Below are 22,569 nucleotides of genomic sequence, written 5' to 3'. Positions count from 1 at the left end.
TAGTCAAGGTGATTGAGGTAATATGTACATGTAGGTAGAGTTAAAGTGACTATGCATAGATAATAAACAGAGAGTATCAGCAGCATAAAAGAGGGGGTGGCCAATAGTCCGGGTAGCCATTTGATTAGCTGTTCAGGAGTCTTATGGCTTGGGGGGTAGAAGCTGTTAAGAAGCCTTTTGGACCTAGTCTTGGCGCTCCGGTACCGCTTGCCGTGCAGTAGCAGAGAGAACAGTCTATGACTAGGGTGTCTTTGACAATTTTTAGGGCCTTCCTCTTCCTCTGTGTCCCTCTGTCTCTGCATCTGTTTGTCTAGTGTCAGCTGGCACCATGGGGTGTCCTTTGTAGATGGATGTGTTCTGTTGGGAAATGACAGCTTGTTGTTGGGCAACATTGCCATTGATAGTAGGCTACTGTCTGTATCAGGCGTTCATCACTCAGATACTGTTATCTAATAGTGCAGTGCTGCCATCTCTTGCTGAAGCATGCACAGAGGATTCAAGTTACACTACATCTCCGCAGCCCCCAGTATTAGTTGGAAAATATAGTTTTAAGAGTTAGTCTGCCATATCTTGTGCTTGACCAGCTTGAGGGGGTTTATGGAATGAAAAGTGGCTAAATGTATGGTTCACCATAAAAAGTTATTACAGCTCGGAAACTAATGGTAATATCATGGTATAATACTTATATTATATCTATTTAGGCCTGTTCAACATTTTAAAAATACATTATTATATCCCTTCTTCGTTGTGGTATAATTATTATTATTTCAGGGTAAAACACCAAATAGGCTACTCTGTCCCATAGAGGTATAACATGAACAGTCTAACAGAGACCCCCATTTTCAACCCTCATCCTCAAACCTTTTATATTTGAGAAGTAGCCTATTGATGAGAGATAAAGACACTATGTGAGCGTCAAGCAATGAGGATGTTTGCTACCTGAAACCTCCAATGACTGATTTTGTTTTCCACTCACACAGACCAATAGGATATGCAGCCCCCCTGACAAGGGCCTTCAAAGAGCAGGACCTGTACAATTTACAATGTATACATCTGCGATAATTCAGGGAAGGATGGGCATTGTTGCAAAATTAGTTGAGAATTGTTTCATTGTATCCATTAAATGCAGCTTCTTTCTTTCCACTCCTGATCACATACTGTAAATATGTGCCTTGAAATGATGGTGCAGACAGTTTACTTCCTGTCACACCAAAGGCTTGTCAATTATGTCACTACAATTACGCATAATCTCCTGAACCAAGTTTATGTCGCGCCAATATGTTAATTCTGAATATCTATATTTGTACTTTTGTAGGCCTATTTCCGAAAATCTGTTTAAAACTGACTGCTTCAGTGAAAACAATTCCTCGCTTGCAGCACCCAGAAGTGAACAGAAGGGGAACCGGAAGGTCTGAAGTAACCCCGACTGAAGGCAAGCAAAAACAACCTTTTATCAAATATAATAAAATCTACCATCGAGGTGTCAGGTTTGTATGCATTTTTTCTCCGATTATATTCTGTGTGGCATTCTAAAAACGTTCGGCTGCCTCAATGCTATTTTGAAAGCAGTTATTACTACCATTTAAGTCGTCAAAAAGTTTTAAAAATAAATAAAAATACTAGTCTATTACAAATGCATGTTTGAAAATGGCAACATTCTAGTCCTATTGTGCATGTAGCACAAATAATGCGGTAGATGAAATGCAGTTACGCTAGCTACTTCGGGAATAAATTGTGGATTTGGATAGCGAGCAGTTGCCATAACGCATTGCATTTTGCATGGCATGCTTTGTTTGGGGAAGTGTCTTCTTTTTTTTCTTCTTCCTCGAGCCGGGCTATTCAAACCTGTAAATCTAAGTAAACAATCATTCGAACACTTAATGCAAATAAACGGATGACAAATTTGCGTGCATCGAGACTCGTCTCGTTTTTAAGGCGAATTATGACTGTAAATGTGGGATCTGCAGAATATGGCGTCCTGACCTTATAAAAATAATACAGGCTGCCATTTTTGTTTTCCTTTTGTCTGAAATGTTTTAATAAAACTGTCTGAGAATGTGGGAGAGGCTGTGGAGCGAGGCATCAGCTAGTGGGATCGGAGTTGCTCTGCAGTCAAAATGCACCTTATTGGTTGTTTTTATGTGTTTGCATTTTAGGATCTAAAGGTATTTTTTTATCTGGAAATAAACGCTGACTTCCCGATAGAATAAAGGACAAGTTAAGTAACTTTTGTTTTAGTTTACAAGTCTGGACCACCCTCAAGTGATTTGTCATCCCTTGTTATAGCCTAATAATTGATCACTTTGTTTTTGAGAAAATGATTTATAGAGCAAATAATAGCCTATATTATTCTTACTGCAAATGTGACGTTGGGCTAATGTTGCACGATTCATTTACTAATTTGCCGCTAATTGTCTGTAGCTAGCCTGCAGCCTATTCTTTTTAATTTCCTTAAAAACACGACCAGCCCTATACGTTTCCATAGGCTACAGTAGTCTAATTGTTTTCTTAGTACATCTGACTGTCTAGACAGCAATAGACTAAATGTTGAGTGCGAAACAGGAGTATTTGGGGTTTTACTGCTTTGGGGCATGACACAACGATAAATTCAGATTTATTTAATCAGTGTTGCGGATTTATAATAGACACATTTATTTCAGACGGCGGTTCTCAATCTCACCAGATGTTTTCAGCATGCAGCCATTTCTGCTATGACACAAATAGTTATAAACGGATCCACCGTGGCTATTTCACTAATGCAAAATATTGTAATATTTCAACTGAAGACATTGCTTCCTCAATACAATTGCAATGTTTCAATATTGCATACTGTAAAAAAAGAAGAAGGGGGGGGGGGGGTTAAACACATTTTAAAACCACAGTCTGTATGATTAGTTGTTATGAGACTTCGAACAAATGAAAAGTAATATTCCTCTCATTGAATGGCAACTTCAACACTACTTATACATAATAGAAATCAAGTGATATTTGCATGTGAAAAGGTCATGGGATACATTTGCTCCATTGTTGTTAAACATTTTGTTGTTCCACTTGTTGATGATAGGCATATCTTCAAGTGGCTCAGTCAATAACAGGAGTGAAGTGTGTTTAATTTCCCAACATTGATCCTGAGATCCAACAGTATGGGACTATGTTGGATTTTACTCCAGCTGAGTATCGATTAGAAACATAGTATATCAGATTGGCAACCTATCATCTGAAAAACACTCGTAATCACCTATCCTCTCTGCAGCTTTAGTTATCTGGAATAGTTAAGATAGTAAGATTTCATCAATTTGATTGTCTTGCTAATGGGAATTGGTTTGAACTTTAGATTGAAATCTGCATACACAGGACATTCTGGGGACTGACTACTTTTTATAGATCTTGCAGCTGGACTAGATCCAGGGCTCGGTTCTCCACCATGTCCCTGTTATCCCAGAAATAACCTCAGAAAGTCTGTCAGGTTAGTGTCCAATGAAATGTGATCAACCATCATACATAAGAGGAACCGATCTAGACAAAGTCAAGTTACAAAATATTTAGGTAATACCATGATAATACAGCATACAGTCTTGGTTCAGGGGGTAGCCATGGCAAATACTGATTTTGTCCAGTCTGATCAGATAGTTGAAAATAGCAGTTATGCCTGTTGTAGGCTGGATGTCCATTGAGCCAATGGTTTACAATAGAATGGCTGAGAAGAATCCCCATACAATCACCATCAGGCAGGATGCTCTACACTTTGTCCATCTCAAACACACAAAGGACTCTCTTTAATATAGTTTGACACTACTCTCTGTCGCCGGATAAGATGGTTGGTTATCATCACCAACATCAAACATGGCATATCAAAGACTGAGCTGTCATATGGTGGATATAATCAACTCAAGTCTGTATTCAGCTGAAGCCCAGGAGACTCAGAGTACCTCCAGGAAGTGAAATTGACACCCGTCGGCATCATTAGGGAAATATTTTCTGGGTTTAGGTTCATACGCCTGGACATATCATTTTTGTTTCTTTTGGCTCATGCAAATGGACTGTGTTACGCTGTGCTAAGTCAAACAGACTTCAGAATGGTGGTCTGTGCCAAAGCACGCAATGCAAAATGTCATGAAAAAATTCATAAGGCTTGAAAAGAGAAGCAGTGGAAAGAAAGACCTCCACAGATCTCAGACGGTTATGAGCAAGCAGCAGGCTCTAGCATGGGACAAAGAGAAGCAATGTCCTTTGCCCCAAATACTTCCAAATTGGACTTTTGTATATAGAGATATTGGAATGAAAAGCAAATCAATGACATAAACTCTAAATGGATTAAATGGAACATCAGGAAGCGGGGATGGGGGGTATTTTGTTCCCTATGAAAAAAGTAGGCTACAGAAAGACCATATCTTTTTCAAACGCCTCAACCATTTATACAATTCTATCTTCAATCACAAAATATTATAGGAAACTGCCAATATGCCTCTATATAGTTTTTGGACTAGCTCATATACAGTGGCTTGCGAAAGTAGTCACCTCCCTTGGCGTTTTTCCTATTCTGTTGCCTTACAACCTGGAATTAAAATGGATTTTTTGGGGGTTTGTATCTTTTGATTTACACAACATGCCTACCACTTTGAAGATGCACAATATTTTTTATTGTGAAACAAGAAATAAGACAAAAAAACAGAACTTGAGCGTGCATAACTATTCATCCCCCCAAAGTCAATAATTTGTAGAGCCACCTTTTGCAGCAATTACAGCTGCAAGTCTCTTGGGGTATGTCTCTATAAGTTTGGCACATCTAGCCCCTGGGATTTTTGCCCATTCTTCAAGGCAAAACTGCTCCAGCTGCTTCAAGTTGGATGGGTTCCGCTTGTGTACAGCAATCTTTAAGTCATACCACAGATTCTCAATTGGATTGAGGTCTAGGCTTTGACTAGGCCATTCCAAGACATTTAAATGTTTCCCCTTAAACCACTCAAGTGTTGCTTTAGCAGTATGCTTAAGGTCATTGTCCTGCTGGAAGGTGAACCTCCGTCCCAGTCTCAAATCTCTGGAAGACTGAAACAGGTTTCCCTAAAGAATTTCCCTGTATTTACCGCCATCCATCATTCCTTCAATTCTGACCAGTTTCCCAGTCCCTGCCGATGAAAAACATCCCCACAGCATGTTGCTGCCACCACCATGCTTCACTGTGGGGATGGTGTTCTCGGGTTGATGAGAGGTGTTGGGTTTGCGCCAGACATAGCGTTTTCCTTGATGGCCAAAAAGCTCAATTTTAGTCTCATCTGACCAGAGTACCTTCTTCCATATGTTTGGGGAGTCTCCCACATGGCTTTTGGCAAACACCAAACGTGTTTACTTATTTTTTTTCTTTAAGCAATGGCTTTTTTCCTGGCCACTCTTCCGTAAAGCCCAGCTCTGTGGAGTGTACGGCTTAAAGTGGTTCTATGGACAGATACTCCAATCTCTGCTGTGGAGCTTTGCAGCTCCTTCAGGGTTATCTTTGGTCTCTTTGTTGCCTCTCTGATTAATGCCCTCCTTGCCTGGTCTGTGAGTTTTGGTGGGCGGCCCTCTCTTGGCAGGTTTGTTGTGGTGCCATATTCTTTCCATTTTGTTATAATGAATGTAATGGTGCTCCGTGGGATGTTCAAAGTTTCGGATATATTTGTATAACCCAACCCTGATCTGTACTTCTCCACAACTTTGTCCCTGACCTGTTTGGAGAGCTCCTTGGTCTTCATGGTGCCACTTGCTTGGTGGTGCCCCTTGCTTAGTGGTGTTGCAGACTCTGGGGCCTTTCAGAACAGGTGTGTATATATACTGAGATCATGTGACAGATCATGTGACACTTAGATTGCACACAGGTGGACTTTATTTAACTAATTATGTGACTTCTGAAGGTAATTGGTTGCACCAGATCTTATTTAGGGGCTTCATAGCAAAGGGGGTGAATACATATGCACGCACCACTTTTCCGTTATTTATTTTTTAGAATTTTTTGAAACAAGTTACTTTTTTAATTTCACTTCACCAATTTGGACTATTTTGTGTATGTCCATTACATGAAATCCAAATAAAAATCAAATTGTAATGCAGCAAAATAGGAAAAACGCCAAGGGGGATGAATACTTTTGCAAGGCGCTGTAAGACTGTATGAAAAACACATGCAACCTGTCTGACTCAGTCTAGACTCGGGCCTCCCATCACGTATGCTGGCTGTCATAAACCAAACTAATTTCATTGGCTGACCTGTCATCATTTGAGATATCATTCATGTCCTGTTCATGATGATGTATTTGGAGGAGAGAGAGACAATGTGCTTGTCCTGTTTCCCATGAGACTACCTGATGACCCCATTGTTGGGTGAACATAGAGGAGGAGGGACAGTAAAAGTTCAGCTGTGAGCTTACTGTCTCTGTATTTTAATAAACATTTCTGCTTTCTCAGATAGCAGATTTCAAGTGTTCCTTTAACAAGCTATAGCCCAGCTATCATGTGATGCGATGGTGTTTTCTTCTGGGAGATGCCCATCAATCAGTGTGGTGGGTAAAGATCCTGCTGACGAGCTGACAGAGGGAGAATAAAGGCCTCCTGGGTATTTCCGTTCCTAGGAGACGATCCCTGTGACTCACAAGCTTTCTCTTCTTTGAATAATTACTTGCTGAATTGAACCTTCTGCAACTTTTCAGCTGTCTGTGGGCAACTTTAGAAAGTAGTGACTCAGAACAGGTGAGGAGGAAGTTCTATACTTAGCTACATTGCATGTGGAAACAAACTTTTGTCATGGACCTGGTGAAGGAAGAGAAGGGGAGAGAGTTAGAAAGTAGTTCCATTTACTTTGAAATTGTGAGGCTAGAATACAATACATTTACAAACATAAGCTCAGAATTTGGCATGTGGCTAAATGGCAAGCATGAACTATATAAGTCTATTGCAATAAGTATTAGAGATTTATAAACTATTTATAAACTCATAAGTGCTGCAAACATTTGCATTAATTTTATGATGCTGAATAAACTGTTGTTGGAGGGCGGCAGGTAGCCTAGCGGCAGGTAGCCTAGCGGCAGGTAGCCTAGCGGCAGATAGCCTAGCGGCAGATAGCCTAGCGGCAGGTAGCCTAGCGGCAGATAGCCTAGCGGCAGGTAGCCTAGCGGCAGGTAGCCTAGCGGCAGATAGCCTAGCGGCAGGTAGCCTAGCGGCAGATAGCCTAGCGGCAGATAGCCTAGCGGCAGGTAGCCTAGCGGTTAGAGCATTGGGCCAATAACCGAAAGGTCGCTGGTTTGAATACCCGCGCTGACAAAGTGAAAAATCTGTCGGTGCCCTTGAGCAATGCACGTAACCCTAATTTGCTCCAGGGATGCTGTACTACTATGACTGACCCTATAAAACAACAAATTTCACTGCACAATAAAAACATTTTCATTTATTAATATAATATTTTATTTGGTTTGTTTGTCACAGAATGGCTGAACCTCGTTTTAATAATCCCTACTTCTGGCCTCCACCCCCCACCATGCCTGGCCAGGTGAGTACTAACTGTAGACTCTACCCTCTCACATTCAACAACAGGATGGTTAGTATAGACGATAATGAGGAAGAAGAAGATTACAGTGGGCAGTAGATTGGGAAGATTTTAAATTATTATTCTAGGCAGTGTAACGTTGAGACCCATAAGCAATGAGAGATATTTTGCCTGCTTGATTGTCATGCAAATTTCCATGTAAAGTATACACAATTTTTTACAGATCACCTGAAGAGAGGACATCAATTATTGTAAATGTACTTAGGTTACATTGTTGAGTTATTTCCCTTTGAATCCATTGGAGGGAGCTAAAGCAGCACAAGTAATTGTAAGCCCACTCAAAGATGTTAAAGAGGAACTTAACCGAAAAAAAAAAAATAAGTATCTGGTTGAAAACGGCCTATGTGTCATTGGTAGTAGTCATAAACATCAGTTATAGTCCCAAAATTGACTGACAAGCGTAAGTAGGAGAACTTTGATCATAGTCAGTATTTTTTTAAATGAGAATGTCTGAGATTTAACTGACTGTTCTCCTGTCTCTGTGTTGTCTACCTGCTGTCAGCTGGATAATCTCGTATTGATCAACAAGATCAAGGAACAGCTGATGGCTGAGAAGATCAGACCACCCCACCTGCCGCCTTCCACAGTTCCCTCCCAACAGCAACTACTGGGAAATCCTACACAGACAGAAGGTGGGCAGCATGTCCAGATGTCAGTTCAGAAACTGCAGCAGATGCAACAAGGTCTCCATGTACACAGCCCGTCCCAGCCAGACATTGCCCTGCATGCCCGGCCGGCCTCCAGCTCAGTCGCAGGTACAGTTGAAGTCGGAAGTTTACATACATTTAAATTCAGTTTTTCACAATTCCTGACATTTAATCCTAGTATAAATTCCTTGTCTTAGGTCAGTTAGGATCACCACTTTATTTTAAGAATGTGAAATGTCCGAATAATTGTAGAGAGAATTATTTATTTCAGCTTTTATTTCTTTCATCACATTCCCAGTGGGTCAGAAGTTTACATACACTCAATTAGTATTTGGTAGCATTGCCTTTAAATTGTTTAACTTGGGTCCAATGTTTTGGGTAGCCTTCCACAAGCTTCCCACAATAAGTTGGGTGAATTTTGGCCCATTCTTCCTGACAGAGCTTGTGTAACTGAGTCAGGTTTGTAGGCCTCCTTGCTCGCACACGCTTTTTCAGTTCTGCCCGCAAGTCTTCTATAGGATTGAGGTCAGGGCTTTGTGATGGCCACTCCAATACCTTGACTTTGTTGTCCTTAAGCCATTTTACCACAACTTTGGAAGTATGCTTGGGGTCATTGTCCATTTGGAAGACCCATTTGCGACCAAGCTTTAACTTCCTGACTGATGTCTTGATATTTTGCTTCAATATATCCACATAATTTTCCTTCCTCATGATGCCATCTATTTTGTGAAATGCACCAGTCCCTCCTGCAGCAAACCAACCCCACAGCATGATGCTGCCACCCCCGTGCTTCACGGTTGGGATGGTGTTCTCCGGCTTGCAAGCCCCCCTTTTTCCTCCAAACATAACGATGGTCATTATGGCCAAACAGTTCTATTTCTGTTTCATCAGACCAGAGGAAATCTCTCAAAAAAGTACGATATTTGTCCCCATGTGCAGTTGCAAACCATAGTCTGGCTTTTTTATGGCGGTTTGGAGCAGTGGCTTCTTCCTTGCTGAGCGGCCTCTCAGGTTATGTCAATATAGGACTTGTTTTACTGTGGATATAGATACTTTTGTACCTGTTTCCTCCAGCATCTTCACAAGGTCCTTTGCTGTTGTTCTGGGATTGATTTGCACTTTTCGCACCAAAGTAAGTTAATCTCTAGGAGACAGAGCGCGTCTCCTTTCTGAACGGTATGACGGCTGCGTGGTTCCATGGTGTTTATACTTGCGTACTATTGTTTGTACAGATGAGCGTGGTACCTTCAGGCGTTTGGAAATTGCTCCCAAGGATGAACCAGACTTGTGGAGGTCTACAATTCTTTTTCTGAGGTCTTGGCTGATTTCTTTTGATTTTCCGATGATGTCAAGCAAAGAGGCACTGAGTTTGAAGGTTGGCCTTGAAATACATCCACAGGTATACCTCCAATTGGCTCAAATGAAGTCAATTAGCCCATCAGAAGCTTCTAAAGCCATGACATCATTTTCTGGAATTTTCCAAGCTGTCTAAAGGCACAGTCAACTTAGTGTATGTAAACTTCTGACCCACTGGAATCGTGATACAGGGAATTATAAGTGAAATAATCTGTAAACAATTGTTGGAAAAATTACTTGTGTCATGCACAAAGTAGATGTCCTAACCGACTTGCCAAAACTATAGTTTGTTAACAAGAAATTTGTGGAGTGGTTGAAAAACGAGTTTTAATGACTCCAACCTAAGTGTATGTAAACTTCCGACTTCAACTGTACCATGACCGCTTCCACCTCACCAGGCAAGGCTCCACTGTCATTGTCCACCACCACCCCTCACTCAGTTAGTGATGTGCAAGACATTCACCCATTCTCAGAGGTGGTTCACATCAGAATGCAGCTCTACTGTATGTCATGTGATCACTCTCCCTCCCATCCTCGTCAGTCTCATCAAATGATTGGCACACATCCCCTCACTTTTTGTAAATACTTTTTATTGTCTCTTGTAATTACTGTAATACTTATAATATTTTTATTTCCTTGATGGATGGATAGGAAAAATTGTTATTGAGTCTTATATGAGCCAAGGCTTTATATTTCCTGTAAATGTTCTATGGTAAATATATTTCTGGTAAATTATGTGAATTTTCTGCACATCTCTAACAGGACGTATTCTTGGTGATGTAAACTTGAATCTGGACGATAAGACGGCTATAAAAGCTAGAGGATTGTGGGAAGACTGGCATTTGCGTCAAATCATTGACCAACCCTCTAGAACGAATCACCTATCGGGTAACGGCATTATTTTTTTGACATGTGTGCTGCCTGGCACATACACGGAAAGACAGGCAGACTTCCACAGCCTTTTTCCAGAATCCTGTAATGTTGGCTTGTAGACTAATCCAGGCCTCTCAAAATGTGACATGACTTTTGGCATATCGGTGTGATTTCAAACTACTTCATCCAAGGACCAGGCACAAAGAGTATTCCTATGTTGAGAGACTAATAACTAAAAGGGAACATGTCAATAAGTCATTTTCAGCATTGTCTCTGAAAAAGTATGCACAATCTTAAAAAGTACACTACATGACCAAAAGTATATGGACACCTGCTTGTCAAACATCTAATTCCAGAATAATGGGCATTAATATGGATTTGGTCCCCCTTTGCTGCTATAACAGCCTCCACTCTTCTGGGAAGGGCTTTCCAATAAATGTTGTAACATTGCTGTGGGGACTTGCTTCCATTCAGCCACAAGAGCATTAGTGAGGTCGGACACTGATGTTGGGCGATTAGGCCTGGCTCGCAGTCTGTGTTCCAATTCATCCCAAAGGTGTTCGATGGGGTTGAGGTCACGGCTCTGTGCAGGACAGTCAAGTTCTTCCACGCCGATCTCGACAAACCATTTTTGTATGGACCTCGCTTTTTGCACGGGGGCATTGTCATGCTGAAACAGGAAAGGGCCTTCCCCAAACTGTTGCCAGAAAGTTGGAAGCACAGAATCGTCTAGAATGTCATTGAATGTTGTAGCGTTAAGAATTCCCTTCACTGGAACTAAGGGGCCTAGCCCGAACCATGAAAAACAGCCCCAGACAATTATTGCTCCTCCACCAAACTATACAGTTGGCACTATGCATTGGGGCAGGTAGTATTCTCCTGGTATCCACCAAACCCAGATTCGTCCGTCGGACTGCCAGATGGTGAAGCGTGATTCATCACTCCAGAGAATGTGTTTCCACTGCTCCAGAGTCCAGTAGCGGCGAGCTTTACACCACTCCAGTCAACGCTTGGCCTTGCGCATTGGTGATCTTAGGCTTGTGTGCGGCTGCTCGGCCATGGAAACCTATTTCATGAAGCTCCCGAAGAACAGTTCTTGTGCTGACGTTGCTTCCAGAGGCAGTTTGGAACTCGGTAGTGTGTTGGAACCGAGGACAGATGATTGTTACGCGCTTCAGCGCTCGACGGTTCCCTTCTGTGAGCTTGTGTGGCTTACCACTTCGCGGCTGAGCCGTTGTTGCTCCTAAACGTTTCCACTTCACAATAACAGCACTTACAGTTGACCGGGGCAGCTCTAGCAGTGCAGAAATTTGACAAACTGACTTGTTGGAAAGGTGGCATCCTATGACGGTGCCACGTTGAAAGTCACTGAGGTCTTCAGTAAGGCCATTCTGCTGCCAATGATTGTCTATGGAGATTGCGTGGCTGTGTGTTCGATTTTATACACCTGTCAGCAACGGGTGTGGCTGAAATAGCCAAATCTACTAATATGAAGGGGTGTCCACATACTTATGTGTATATATTCAGTCTTACATTTACAGTTTTCTGTTAAATCTAGTTTGTAAGTCATTTTCACCTCTTGACTTGCCAGGTCTGGCGCTTTCCTCTCGAACGGGCAACCATAACACCTCAGAGGCCGTCACTCTGACCACACCCACCTCCAACAGCCAGAGCCGGCTAGGCGGAGCCCCCTCGCCTCATCATGTCCTCTCCAGCTTGGCCAGTGGCCCTGGGATGGAGCAAATCAAAAGTAACGGAGGCCTTGCTGGACTGCTGGGGCCCCCTCCCAAGATGGAGGGGCGAGGGCGTAAGAAGATAAAAGCAGAGAACGGTGGTGGCCCTCTGTTGGTGGTGCCCTACCCAATCCTCGCTTCAGGCAACGACCAATCCTGCCACACCATCACCCCCAAAGAGGGCAAATGCTACAGGCATGAGAACACATTCAACTTTTACTGACTGCTACATTTTGATTTCACTCCAAATGTCTTACTGTCATATTGATTGCTTACGGTTTATTCCGTGTGTGTGTGTGTGTGTGTGCGCAGGTGTAAATCGTGCCCGCTGACCTTCTTCTCCAAGTCAGACATGCAGATCCACTCCAAATCCCACACAGAGGCCAAGCCTCACAAGTGTCCCCACTGCTCCAAATCTTTCTCCAACGCATCCTACCTGGCTCAGCACCTCCGCATACACCTGGGCGTCAAACCTTATCACTGCTCTTACTGCGAGAAATGCTTCCGCCAGCTCTCCCACCTGCAGCAGCACACCAGGTTAAATCTATGGACTTATTTGATCACAAGTTTGATACTGTTTTCATGTACCCTATAAAGATCTTTATAGGTGCTCTACCAGGAACACCAAAAAGGAAAATAAGTCGTATAGTGTAGTGATGGGGTCACTTAGAAATGTCCTTGTTTTCGAAAGAAAAGCATTTTTTTTGTCCATTAAAATAACATCCAATTGATCAGAAATACAGTGTAGACATTGTTAATGTTGAAAATGACTATTGTAGCTGGAAACTGCTGATTTTTTTATGGAATATCTACATATGCGTTCAGAGGACTATTATCAGCAACCTATTATGGCACATTGTGTTTGCTAATCCAAGTTTATCATTTTAAAATGCTAATTGATCATTAGGAAACCCTTTTGCAATTATGTTAGCATAGCTGAAAACTGTTGTGCTGATTAAAGAAGCAATAAAACTGGCTTCTTGAGACTAGTTGAGTATCTGGAGCATCAGCAATTGTGGGTTTGATTACAGGTTCAAAATGGCCAGAAACAAATAACTTTCTTCTGAAACTCATCAGTCTATTCTTGTTCTGAGAAATGAAGGCTATTCCATGCGAGAAATTGCCAAGAAACTGAAGATCTCGTACAACACTGTGTACTACTCCCTTCACAGAGCAGCGCAAACTGGCTCAAACCAGAATAGAAAGAGGAGTGGGAGGCCCCGGTGCACAACTGAGCAAGAGGACAAATACATCATTGTCTAGTTTGAGAAACAGACGCCTCACAGGTCCTCAACTGGCAACTTCATTAAATAGTACCCGCAAAACACCAGTCTCAACGTCAACAGTGAAGAGGCGACTCCGGGATGCTGACCTTCTAGGCAGAGTTGCAAAGAAAAAGCCATATCTCAGACTGGCCAATAAAAATAAAAGATTAAGATGGGCAAAATAACACAGACACTGGACAGAGGAAGATTGGAAAAAGGTGTTATGGACAGACAAATCGAAGTTTGAGGTGTTCGGATCACGAAGAAGAACATGAAAAGATGCGGGAGGAGTGCTTGATTCCATCTGTCAAGCATGGGATGTAGCTCAGTTGGTAGAGCATGGCGTTTGCAACGCCAGGGTTGTGGGTTCGATTCCCACGGGGGGCCAGTATTAAAAAATAATGTATGCACTCACTAACTAAGTCGCTCTGGATAAGAGCGTCTGCTAAAATGTAAAATGGTGGAGGCAATGTGATGGTCTGGGGGTGCTTTGATGGTGATCAAGTGGGAGATTTGTACAGGGTAAAAGGGATCTAGAAGAAGGAAGGCTATCACTCCATTTTGCAACGCCATGCCATACCCTGTGGACGGCGCTTGATTGGAGCAGATTTTCTCCTACAACAGGACAATGACCCAAAGCACAGCTCCAAACTATGCAATAACTATTTAGGGAAGAAGCAGTCAGCTGGCATTCTGTCTATAATGGAGTGGCCAGCACAGTCACTGGATCTCAACCCTATTGAGCTGTTGTGGGAGCAGCTTGACCGTATGGTACGTAAGAAGTGCCCATCAAGCCAATCCAACTTGTGGGAGGTGCTTCAGGAAGCATGGGGTGAAATCTCTTCAGATTACCTCAACAAATTGACAACTAGAATGCCAAAGGTCTGCAAGGCTGTAATTGCTGCAAATGGAGGATTCTTTGACAAAAGCAAAGTTTGAAGGACACAATTATTATTTCATTAACAAATCATTATTTCTAACCTTGTCAATGACTTCATTTCCTATTCATTTTGCTATATTTCATATTCAAACTCATTTCATGTATGTTTTCATGGAAAACAACGATATTTCTAAGTGACCCCAAACTTTTGAACGGTAGTGTATCTTTCCCAAAACCCTTACACTTTAAGGGCTGGATTCTATCTAAATGACGCCTACATATTGGTTGTTTTGGCGGTGTCGGAGGTGGAACTGCGTTAGAGCTGTCCAATCCACAAGCGGCTCCCGGCATTATACCTAAAGCGGACATTGCCATTGGCTGCTCTGAGTCGCATTGAGAAATCCTATGCAGTCTTGATTACAAGTTTGAATACTGGAATGTGAGTTGTAATCTACACCTCTAAGGCTGATAGAAATCGTTGTTTTGTTTAATGATTTTCAATTTGAACGTCATTATTTCTATATTGCCTATACTTTCTAATTCTGAACTAACGTGAGTGGGACGGGTGTGGCTTCTTGACAATGATCACAAGAGCAGCTGCTCACCGATTTGACAGCTCCAATGCAGTTCCACCTCCGACACCGCCAAAACATCAGCTATGCAGGTGTCTACTATGGCCGGTTAATGCTTGATCTGATTGCATCTAGACCTACGTTTATTTACCCTAGTGTTATTTGCCTTTATAGATGATCTCAAAAAGGAAAAGGGTCGTATGGTGTAGTGGTTATGTATCTTTCCCAGAACCCCAATGTGTACTACACTTTGTACATTTATTTACCCTGGTGTTAATGATTTGCCTTTATAGATGATGCCTTTTTTATATATTTCTTTAAGGTATTTTATGACTTTATTGAACTGAGAGAGAGAGAGGTTGTGTCAAAGGGCATTAGGCCAGATTTGAACCTATGCCGACGCCGTAGACATGTGTGCCGGATGCTGCGGCCTCATTTAATCTCCTATTTACTATATATTTTACAGAATTCACACTGGAGATCGGCCCTATAAATGTGCCCATCCAGGTTGTGAAAAAGCCTTCACCCAGCTCTCCAATCTGCAGGTAAGAACTGGAGGGTATTTTCAGTTAAACTCATGCTCAGGTTCTAGATTTGAAGCATTGATGCTGGGTTCTTTACCACTGTGGTTTGAATAAAATATCTCCTATAGTTCAAGTTTCAACTTTATTTGTCACAGAGAGGGAAATTGATTTTACAGCAGAGGAGCACATAAAACATATAAAATCCACAGTCAAAGACAACATTTTACATTTTCATTTTAGTCATTTAGCAGACGCTCTTATCCAGAGCGACTTACAGATAGTGAGTGCATACATTTTCATACTGGCCCCCGTGGAATGCTATTCATTCCTCTTATATTTCACACACGTTATTATACCTGAAAGTATTGACAACATTTGTAAAGAATTGTATTTTTACTGTAGTATGTTTAGATTTGGAACATTATTACATTTTCAGCATGATTTTCCTCCATTCCCTTATCTTAGAATTTTGGTCATATGATGGCCTGGTTTGACAGGAAGTGTTTCCCCACCCTGAATGTCTAGACAAATACAGTAGGTCTGTGAATAATTGTATAAGGTAATCACTGTGTCCGTCTCTTCCCTGCCCCAGTCTCACCAGAGACAGCACAACAAAGACAAGCCCTACAAGTGTCCAAACTGCTACCGTGCCTACTCGGACTCAGCCTCATTGCAGATCCACTTGTCTGCGCATGCCATCAAAAACGCCAAGGCCTACTGCTGCAGCATGTGTGGCAGAGCCTACACCTCAGTGAGTAGGCTATACCGCAGCATGAGCTGATGTTTTCACAGGATATGGGAAACCAGTTTAGCTTGTGATCAGTTAGCGGTGACAGTTTAGCTTGTTATCTGTTAGCAGTTGACAGTTTTTTGTTTCCTCATTCTCAGGCAATATGAAAATTTTATTGGCAGATCATCAATCAAGAATGTAATTTTAGTGAAGCATTTATACCTCTTCGTCTACTGAGCCTCGATGTTGACTGAACCTTTCTTTGATGTTTGTCCTCAGGAGACCTACCTTATGAAGCACATGTCTAAACACACGGTGGTGGAACACCTGGTGAGCCATCACTCTCCACAGAGGACCGAGTCTCCCAATATCCCCATACGGATCTCCCTCATCTGAGCACTTCACCCTGACACCCGACCCCTGACCCCCATGGAGGAACCCTCTGTAAGGTCACCCCTCCACTTAAGCGTAATCAATCCCAGATATTGGCTTTTATTTGTTTGTTTTCCCCTATGCGGGTTCCAAAAATGTGCCAGACTGTATTTGTACCTTATCAAAAGGTAGACTCTTGATTTTTATTTATTTTTTGTATTTTGTCATCTGTAGTTGGGGAATGTTTGGGACATCCAAATATGATTTTTAGGCCTCATAGTATTGGCCGAAAAAGTTTTTACTCTACTAAGACAATAAAAAGCATTGCTCCAGGCATCTAAAACATTTACCGTAAAGCATTAAAGGACCACTTTTTATATTGTTATTCTCTCTTTACTCTTTGCAAAAGTATATTTGCATTGATACATTTGTCTTCCTTTTGGTTGGGTCAACTGGCCAATGGCCATGAAGATGAATACCTGAATCATTTATTCAAGTATTTTTTGTACCACTCCTAATGTCAATGTTTGCATCATTTTGTTACTTAAAAATAAAATGTTCTCACGTAAGCTTTATCACGTTTAAGTATGTCCCTTAGACAACAATGCACACAAAATACCTTCCAATTGGAGGGTCAATACCTATGTTTTATTGTTGTAGTTATATTGTTCATCTTGTTATTGTCCATGGTATTAAAAAGGAAACTGCTCAAGGCTATCCTGAAGAGCACTAAAATATATTTGGAATCTGATGCTGGTATTTGTAGAAACTTCAATATTTTGGTTTGCCGAATTAGTAAGCACTGCCATGTATTGAAGAAATGTAGCACTGAAAATAGTCAGTTTTGGAACTGACATACAGTGCATTCGGAAAGTATTCAGACCCCTTCCCTTTTTCCACATTTTGTTACGTTACAGCCTTATTCTAAAATGGATTAAATAAAATCTACACACAATACCCCATAATGACAAAGCGAAAACTGTTTTTTAGAAATGTTTGCACATTTATTACAAATAAAAAACAGAAATACCTTTCAGACTCTTTGCTGTGAGGCTCTAAATTGAGCTCAGGTGCATCCTGTTTCCATTGATCATCCTTGAGATGTTTCAACAACATGATTGGAGTCCACCTGTGGTAAATTCAATTGATTGGACATGATTTGGAAAGTCACAGACCTGTCTATATAGGGTCCCACAGTTGACAGTGCATGTCAGATTTTTGAAAACAAGTCGAAGGCAATGTCTGTAGAGCTCCGAGACAGGATTGTGTTGAGGCACAAACCGGGTGAAGAGTACCCAAAAATGTCTGCAGCATTGAAGGTCCCCAAGAACACAGTGGCCTCCATCATTCTTAAATGGAAGAAGTTTGGAACCTCCAAGACTCTTCCTAGAGCTGGCCGCCCGGCCAAACTGAGCAATCGGGGGAGAAGGGCCTTGGTCTGGGAGGTGACCAAGAACCCGATGGTCACTCTGAGTTCCTCTGTTGAGATGGTAGAACCTTCCAGAAGGACAACCATCTCTTCAGCACCCCATCAATCAGGCCGTTATGGTAGAGTGGCCAGACGGAAGCCACTCCTCAGTAAAAGGCACATGACAGCCCGCTTGGAGTTAAAGACTCTCAGACCAGAAACAAGATTCTCTGGTCTGATGAAACCAAGATTGAACTCTTTGGACTGAATGCTAAGGTTCACGTCTGGAGGAAACCTGGCACCGTCTCTACGGTGAAGCATGGTGGTGGCAGCATCATGCTGTGGGGATGTTTTTCAGCGGCAGGGACTGGGAGACTAGTCAGGATCGAGGGAAAGATGAACGGAGCAAAGTACAAAGAGATCCTTGATGAAAACCTTCTCCAGAGCACTCAGGACCTCAGACTGGAGCGAAGGTTCACCTTCCAACAGGACAACGACCCTAAGCACACAGCCAAGACAATGCAGGAGTGGCTTCAGGACAAGTCTCTGAATGTCCTTGAGTGGCCCAGCCAGAGCCCTGACTTGAAGTCAATAGAACATCTTTGAAGAGACCTGAAAATAGCTGTGCAGCGACGCTCCCCATCCAACCTGACAGAGCTTGATAGGACCTGCAGAGAAGAATGGGAGAAACTCCCCAAATACTGGTTTGCCAAGCTGGTAGCGTCAATCCCAAGAAGACTCAAGGCTGTAATCGCTGCCAAAGGTGCTTCAACAAAGAACTGAGTAAAGGGTCTGAATACTTATGTACATTTGATATTTCCGTTTTTTATTTTTAATACATTTGTTTTTACTTTGACATTATGGGATATTGTGTGTAGATTGATGAGGGGAAAAAATAATTTCATCAATTTTAGAATAAGGCTGTAACGTAACAAAATATGGAAAAAGTCATGGGCTCTGAATACTTTCCGAATGCACTGTATGTACTTGTTGGTTCAAGCCATTCCAGCAACTGAGAGACTTTTAACAAGTTTGTAATTAAAGCAGACAAACTCATTTAAAAATTGAAATGTACGAAATATCTTCACACACACATTCCATTATATGTAACATTTTCATGTGACTTGCCGAATGAACCCCTTTACCATTTGGAATGCTGTGGTAAAGTACATGCATGAGCTCTGCCTGTGTGCTACATATATTTGTTTACTTACATTGATGAGGGAAGGGGTACCCTCATATTCCGTTCTATTTTACCTATGAACCAAGTAGTTGTAATCCCTAACTGTTTGAATTGGAATATTTTCCCCGTCTGCCAGTGATGGATATGGTGTGCTATCTGGTTGAAAATGGCAGAGCATATTACAAAATGTGATACCTCCTGGCCTTTCATTGGTTTACAACTGTGAAACTCTGCCAAGAACAACATGTGCTGCCTCCTCACTGTCTCCTGGGTTGTTGCACCTCAAAAAGCACAAGAGAGGATTTCAACACCAACCATCTGAGATTGTTCTGAAATTGTTTCTGTAGTTAGTAACAGATAAGATTATCATTTCTGAAACATTATTTTGTTTAAATATAATTTAATCTCTGAGAAATGTAGCTAATTGATTGGACCCAAACTGGCCATTTTAATTTGTAGGATTCAGATAATATTCAATAAATATAGTACCCAACATACGATTTGGACCAAACGTAATAAAAATACAAAAATTCCTCCATGAAAGCAATTCAGTTTGTCCTTCTCTTAGCAACCTAGTGCTTCAACCAAACTCTCTTTGAATAGTCCAACAAGTGGCCGCTCTCTGAGAGAGCTATCCTTATACAATTCTTAAATGAAGACTTCCCTACAAGCCCAAATCTTTGATGGAGAAATGGGCTAGGGACTAAAATGTTGTGACAACCCTAATAATATAATTAATTGCATGGCAGTCTTATGTTTTTCAATAAAATTATCAGGAAACAGCTCTGTATGTATTGTGACATTTACCATTAAACCCAACACAATCCAATACCAATTGCAGTGTGTGTTTGGGATGTGCACCATTGAAAACCATTAGAGACCATAACATTGAAACCATTAGAACTGCTGTAGCCTAATAATTTGCTTGTTCACCAGAAATGGTCTAACAGTAACTAATCCAGACCTTTTTTGAAGCGAATGAACCACACACAAAGGGCCGTTTCCTGGACACATATTAAGAGTAAAAGAAGGACAAACTGATTTGTTTTCCTGGAGGACTGGCTTGAATTGTGAGGATGACCACAATTCATCCTTAGCCAAATATATTGGTTTTCTACCCAAAATTGCAAAGGAAATGTTGGGATCTATTTAATAAACACAAGAGACCAGCAAAATTGATAAGAGTGTGGAGGTATAGCAGGAACAGCAGCATCTAGTGGTCAAAACCTGGTACTTTCACACTACTTTATGGTAAATAATGCAAGCGACTTCCATCACTAATTTCAATGAACAGGGAAAAATACTAACATTCACAGGGAAGAAATTACATAGTATGGAAAAGCAATACTCACAGCTTCATACTACTTGGGATTGGCATGGGGTGTCCGTGGGTGACTTTAGATTATGATTTATTTTTTCATCATGTCTTAATCATTGGTAGGAAGAAGTTTGGTCCAAAATGGATATTGGGTACTATATTTACTGAAATTAAAATGGCCAATTTGGGTGCAATCAATTAGCTTAATTTATCTGAGATTCAATTAAATCAACAAAATAATGGTTCATGAATGCAAATCTTATCTGTTTCTAACTACAGAAACAATTTCAGAACAATCTGAGATGGTGGGTGTCATGGCTTGCTGAAATGACATGGAACGACTTTTCTACTGAGTGATTATTTTTTACATTTATTCTGCAGCTATGTCCTGCAGGATATTATATGCCCTTTAATGTTTAAATAGAAAATGAGTAAATTCCTGTTTTGGGTGTCCCATGAAATACAGTGGGGGAAAAAAGTATTTAGTCAGCCACCAATTGTGCAAGTTCTCCCACTTAAAAAGATGAGAGTGGCCTGTAATTTTCATCATAGGTACACGTCAACTATGACAGACAAATTGAGAAAAAGAAATCCAGAAAATCACATTGTAGGATTTTTTATGAATTTATTTGCAAATTATGGTGGAAAATAAGTATTTGGTCACCTACAAACAAGCAAGATTTCTGGCTCTCACAGACATGTAACTTCTTCTTTAAGAGGCTCCTCTGTCCTCCACTCGTTACCTGTATTAATGGCACCTGTTTGAACTTGTTATCAGTATAAAAGACACCTGTCCACAACCTCAAACAGTCACACTCCAAACTCCACTATGGCCAAGACCAAAGAGCTGTCAAAGGACACCAGAAACAAAATTGTAGACCTGCACCAGGCTGGGAAGACTGAATCTGCAATAGGTAAGCAGCTTGGTTTGAAGAAATCAACTGTGGGAGCAATTATTAGGAAATGGAAGACATACAAGACCGCTGATAATCTCCCTCGATCTGGGGCTCCACGCAAGATCTCACCCCGTGGGGTCAAAATGATCACAAGAACGGTGAGGAAAAATCCCAGAACCACACGGGGGGACCTAGTGAATGACCTGCAGAGAGCTGGGACCAAAGTAACAAAGCCTACCATCAGTAACACACTACGCCGCCAGGGACTCAAATCCTGCAGTGCCAGACGTGTCCCCCTGCTTAAGCCAGTACATGTCCAGGCCCGTCTGAAGTTTGCTAGAGTGTATTTGGATGATCCAGAAGAGGATTGGGAGAATGTCATATGGTCAGATGAAACCAAAATATAACTTTTTGGTAAAAACTCAACTCGTCGTGTTTGGAGGACAAAGAATGCTGAGTTGCATCCAAAGAACACCATACCTACTGTGAAGCATGGGGGTGGAAACATCATGCTTTGGGGCTGTTTTTCTGCAAAGGGACCAGGACGACTGATCCGTGTAAAGGAAAGAATGAATGGGGCCATGTATCGTGAGATTTTGAGTGAAAACGTCCTTCCATCAGCAAGGGCATTGAAGATGAAACGTGGCTGGGTCTTTCAGCATGACAATGATCCCAAACACACCGCCCGGGCAACGAAGGAGTGGCTTCGTAAGAAGCATTTCAAGGTCCTGGAGTGGCCTAGCCAGTCTCCAGATCTCAACCCCATAGAAAATCTTTGGAGGGAGTTGAAAGTCCGTGTTGCCCAGCGACAGCCCCAAAACATCACTGCTCTAGAGGAGATCTGCATGGAGGAATGGGCCAAAATACCAGCAACAGTGTGTGAAAACCTTGTGAAGACTTACAGAAAATGTTTGACCTGTGTCATTGCCAACAAAGGGTAAATAACAAAGTATTGAGAAACTTTTGTTATTGACCAAATACTTATTTTCCACCATAATTTGCAAATCAATTCATAAAAAATCCTACAATGTGATTTTCTGGATTTTTTTTCTCATTTTGTCTGTCATAGTTGACGTGTACCTATGATGAAAATTACAGGCCTCTCTCATCTTTTTAAGTGGGAGAACTTGCACAATTGGTGGCTGACTAAATACTTTTTTCCCCCACTGTATGTGTAGATATCTTTATGTACAAAAATACCTCCTTGTCTCTTGTAATCCTTTTGCTCTCATGTCTAAATAC

General features: G+C 41.5%; 1 protein-coding gene across 3 annotated transcripts; it reads left to right on the top strand.

Moving 5' to 3' along the window:
• The first annotated feature begins 1,378 nt into the window (after nt 1-1,378).
• Nucleotides 1,379-17,096, top strand: LOC311138374 (zinc finger protein 362-like). Of its 3 annotated transcripts, none has more exons than XM_084173038.1 (9): nt 1,379-1,432; nt 7,450-7,513; nt 8,073-8,325; nt 10,336-10,461; nt 12,038-12,374; nt 12,492-12,716; nt 15,363-15,441; nt 16,013-16,171; nt 16,430-17,096. In XM_084173038.1, the coding sequence occupies exons 2-9, from the start codon at nt 7,451-7,453 to the stop codon at nt 16,544-16,546; spliced, it is 1,359 nt and encodes a 452-aa protein (XP_084029164.1). In that variant the 5' UTR covers nt 1,379-1,432; nt 7,450; the 3' UTR covers nt 16,547-17,096. The 3 variants fall into 3 exon arrangements, with proteins under 3 accessions (XP_084029164.1, XP_084029166.1, XP_084029165.1); XM_084173040.1 differs by having other exon boundaries at nt 1,383-1,432; nt 8,073-8,202; XM_084173039.1 differs by having other exon boundaries at nt 1,400-1,487.
• The last annotated feature ends 5,473 nt before the right edge of the window (nt 17,097-22,569 follow it).

Source organism: Coregonus lavaretus, assembly GCF_964263955.1.
Source record: "Coregonus lavaretus genome assembly, chromosome: 12".
In the NCBI taxonomy this organism is placed as follows: domain Eukaryota; kingdom Metazoa; phylum Chordata; class Actinopteri; order Salmoniformes; family Salmonidae; genus Coregonus; species Coregonus lavaretus.
The sequence above is the reverse complement of the archived record's forward strand: the minus strand, read 5'-3'. Positions and strand labels throughout refer to the sequence as shown.

What these genes read in the sequence shown, in the direction of transcription:
- LOC311138374 (XM_084173038.1), top strand. Translation starts at nt 7,451, where the DNA reads ATGGCTGAACCTCGTTTTAATAATCCCTACTTCTGGCCTCCACCCCCC. An exon ending in CCCCCACCATGCCTGGCCAG is followed by an intron (nt 7,514 to 8,072) that starts GTGAGTACTAAC and finishes ACCTGCTGTCAG; the next exon opens with CTGGATAATCTCGTATTGAT. An exon ending in TAGAACGAATCACCTATCGG is followed by an intron (nt 10,462 to 12,037) that starts GTAACGGCATTA and finishes TTGACTTGCCAG; the next exon opens with GTCTGGCGCTTTCCTCTCGA.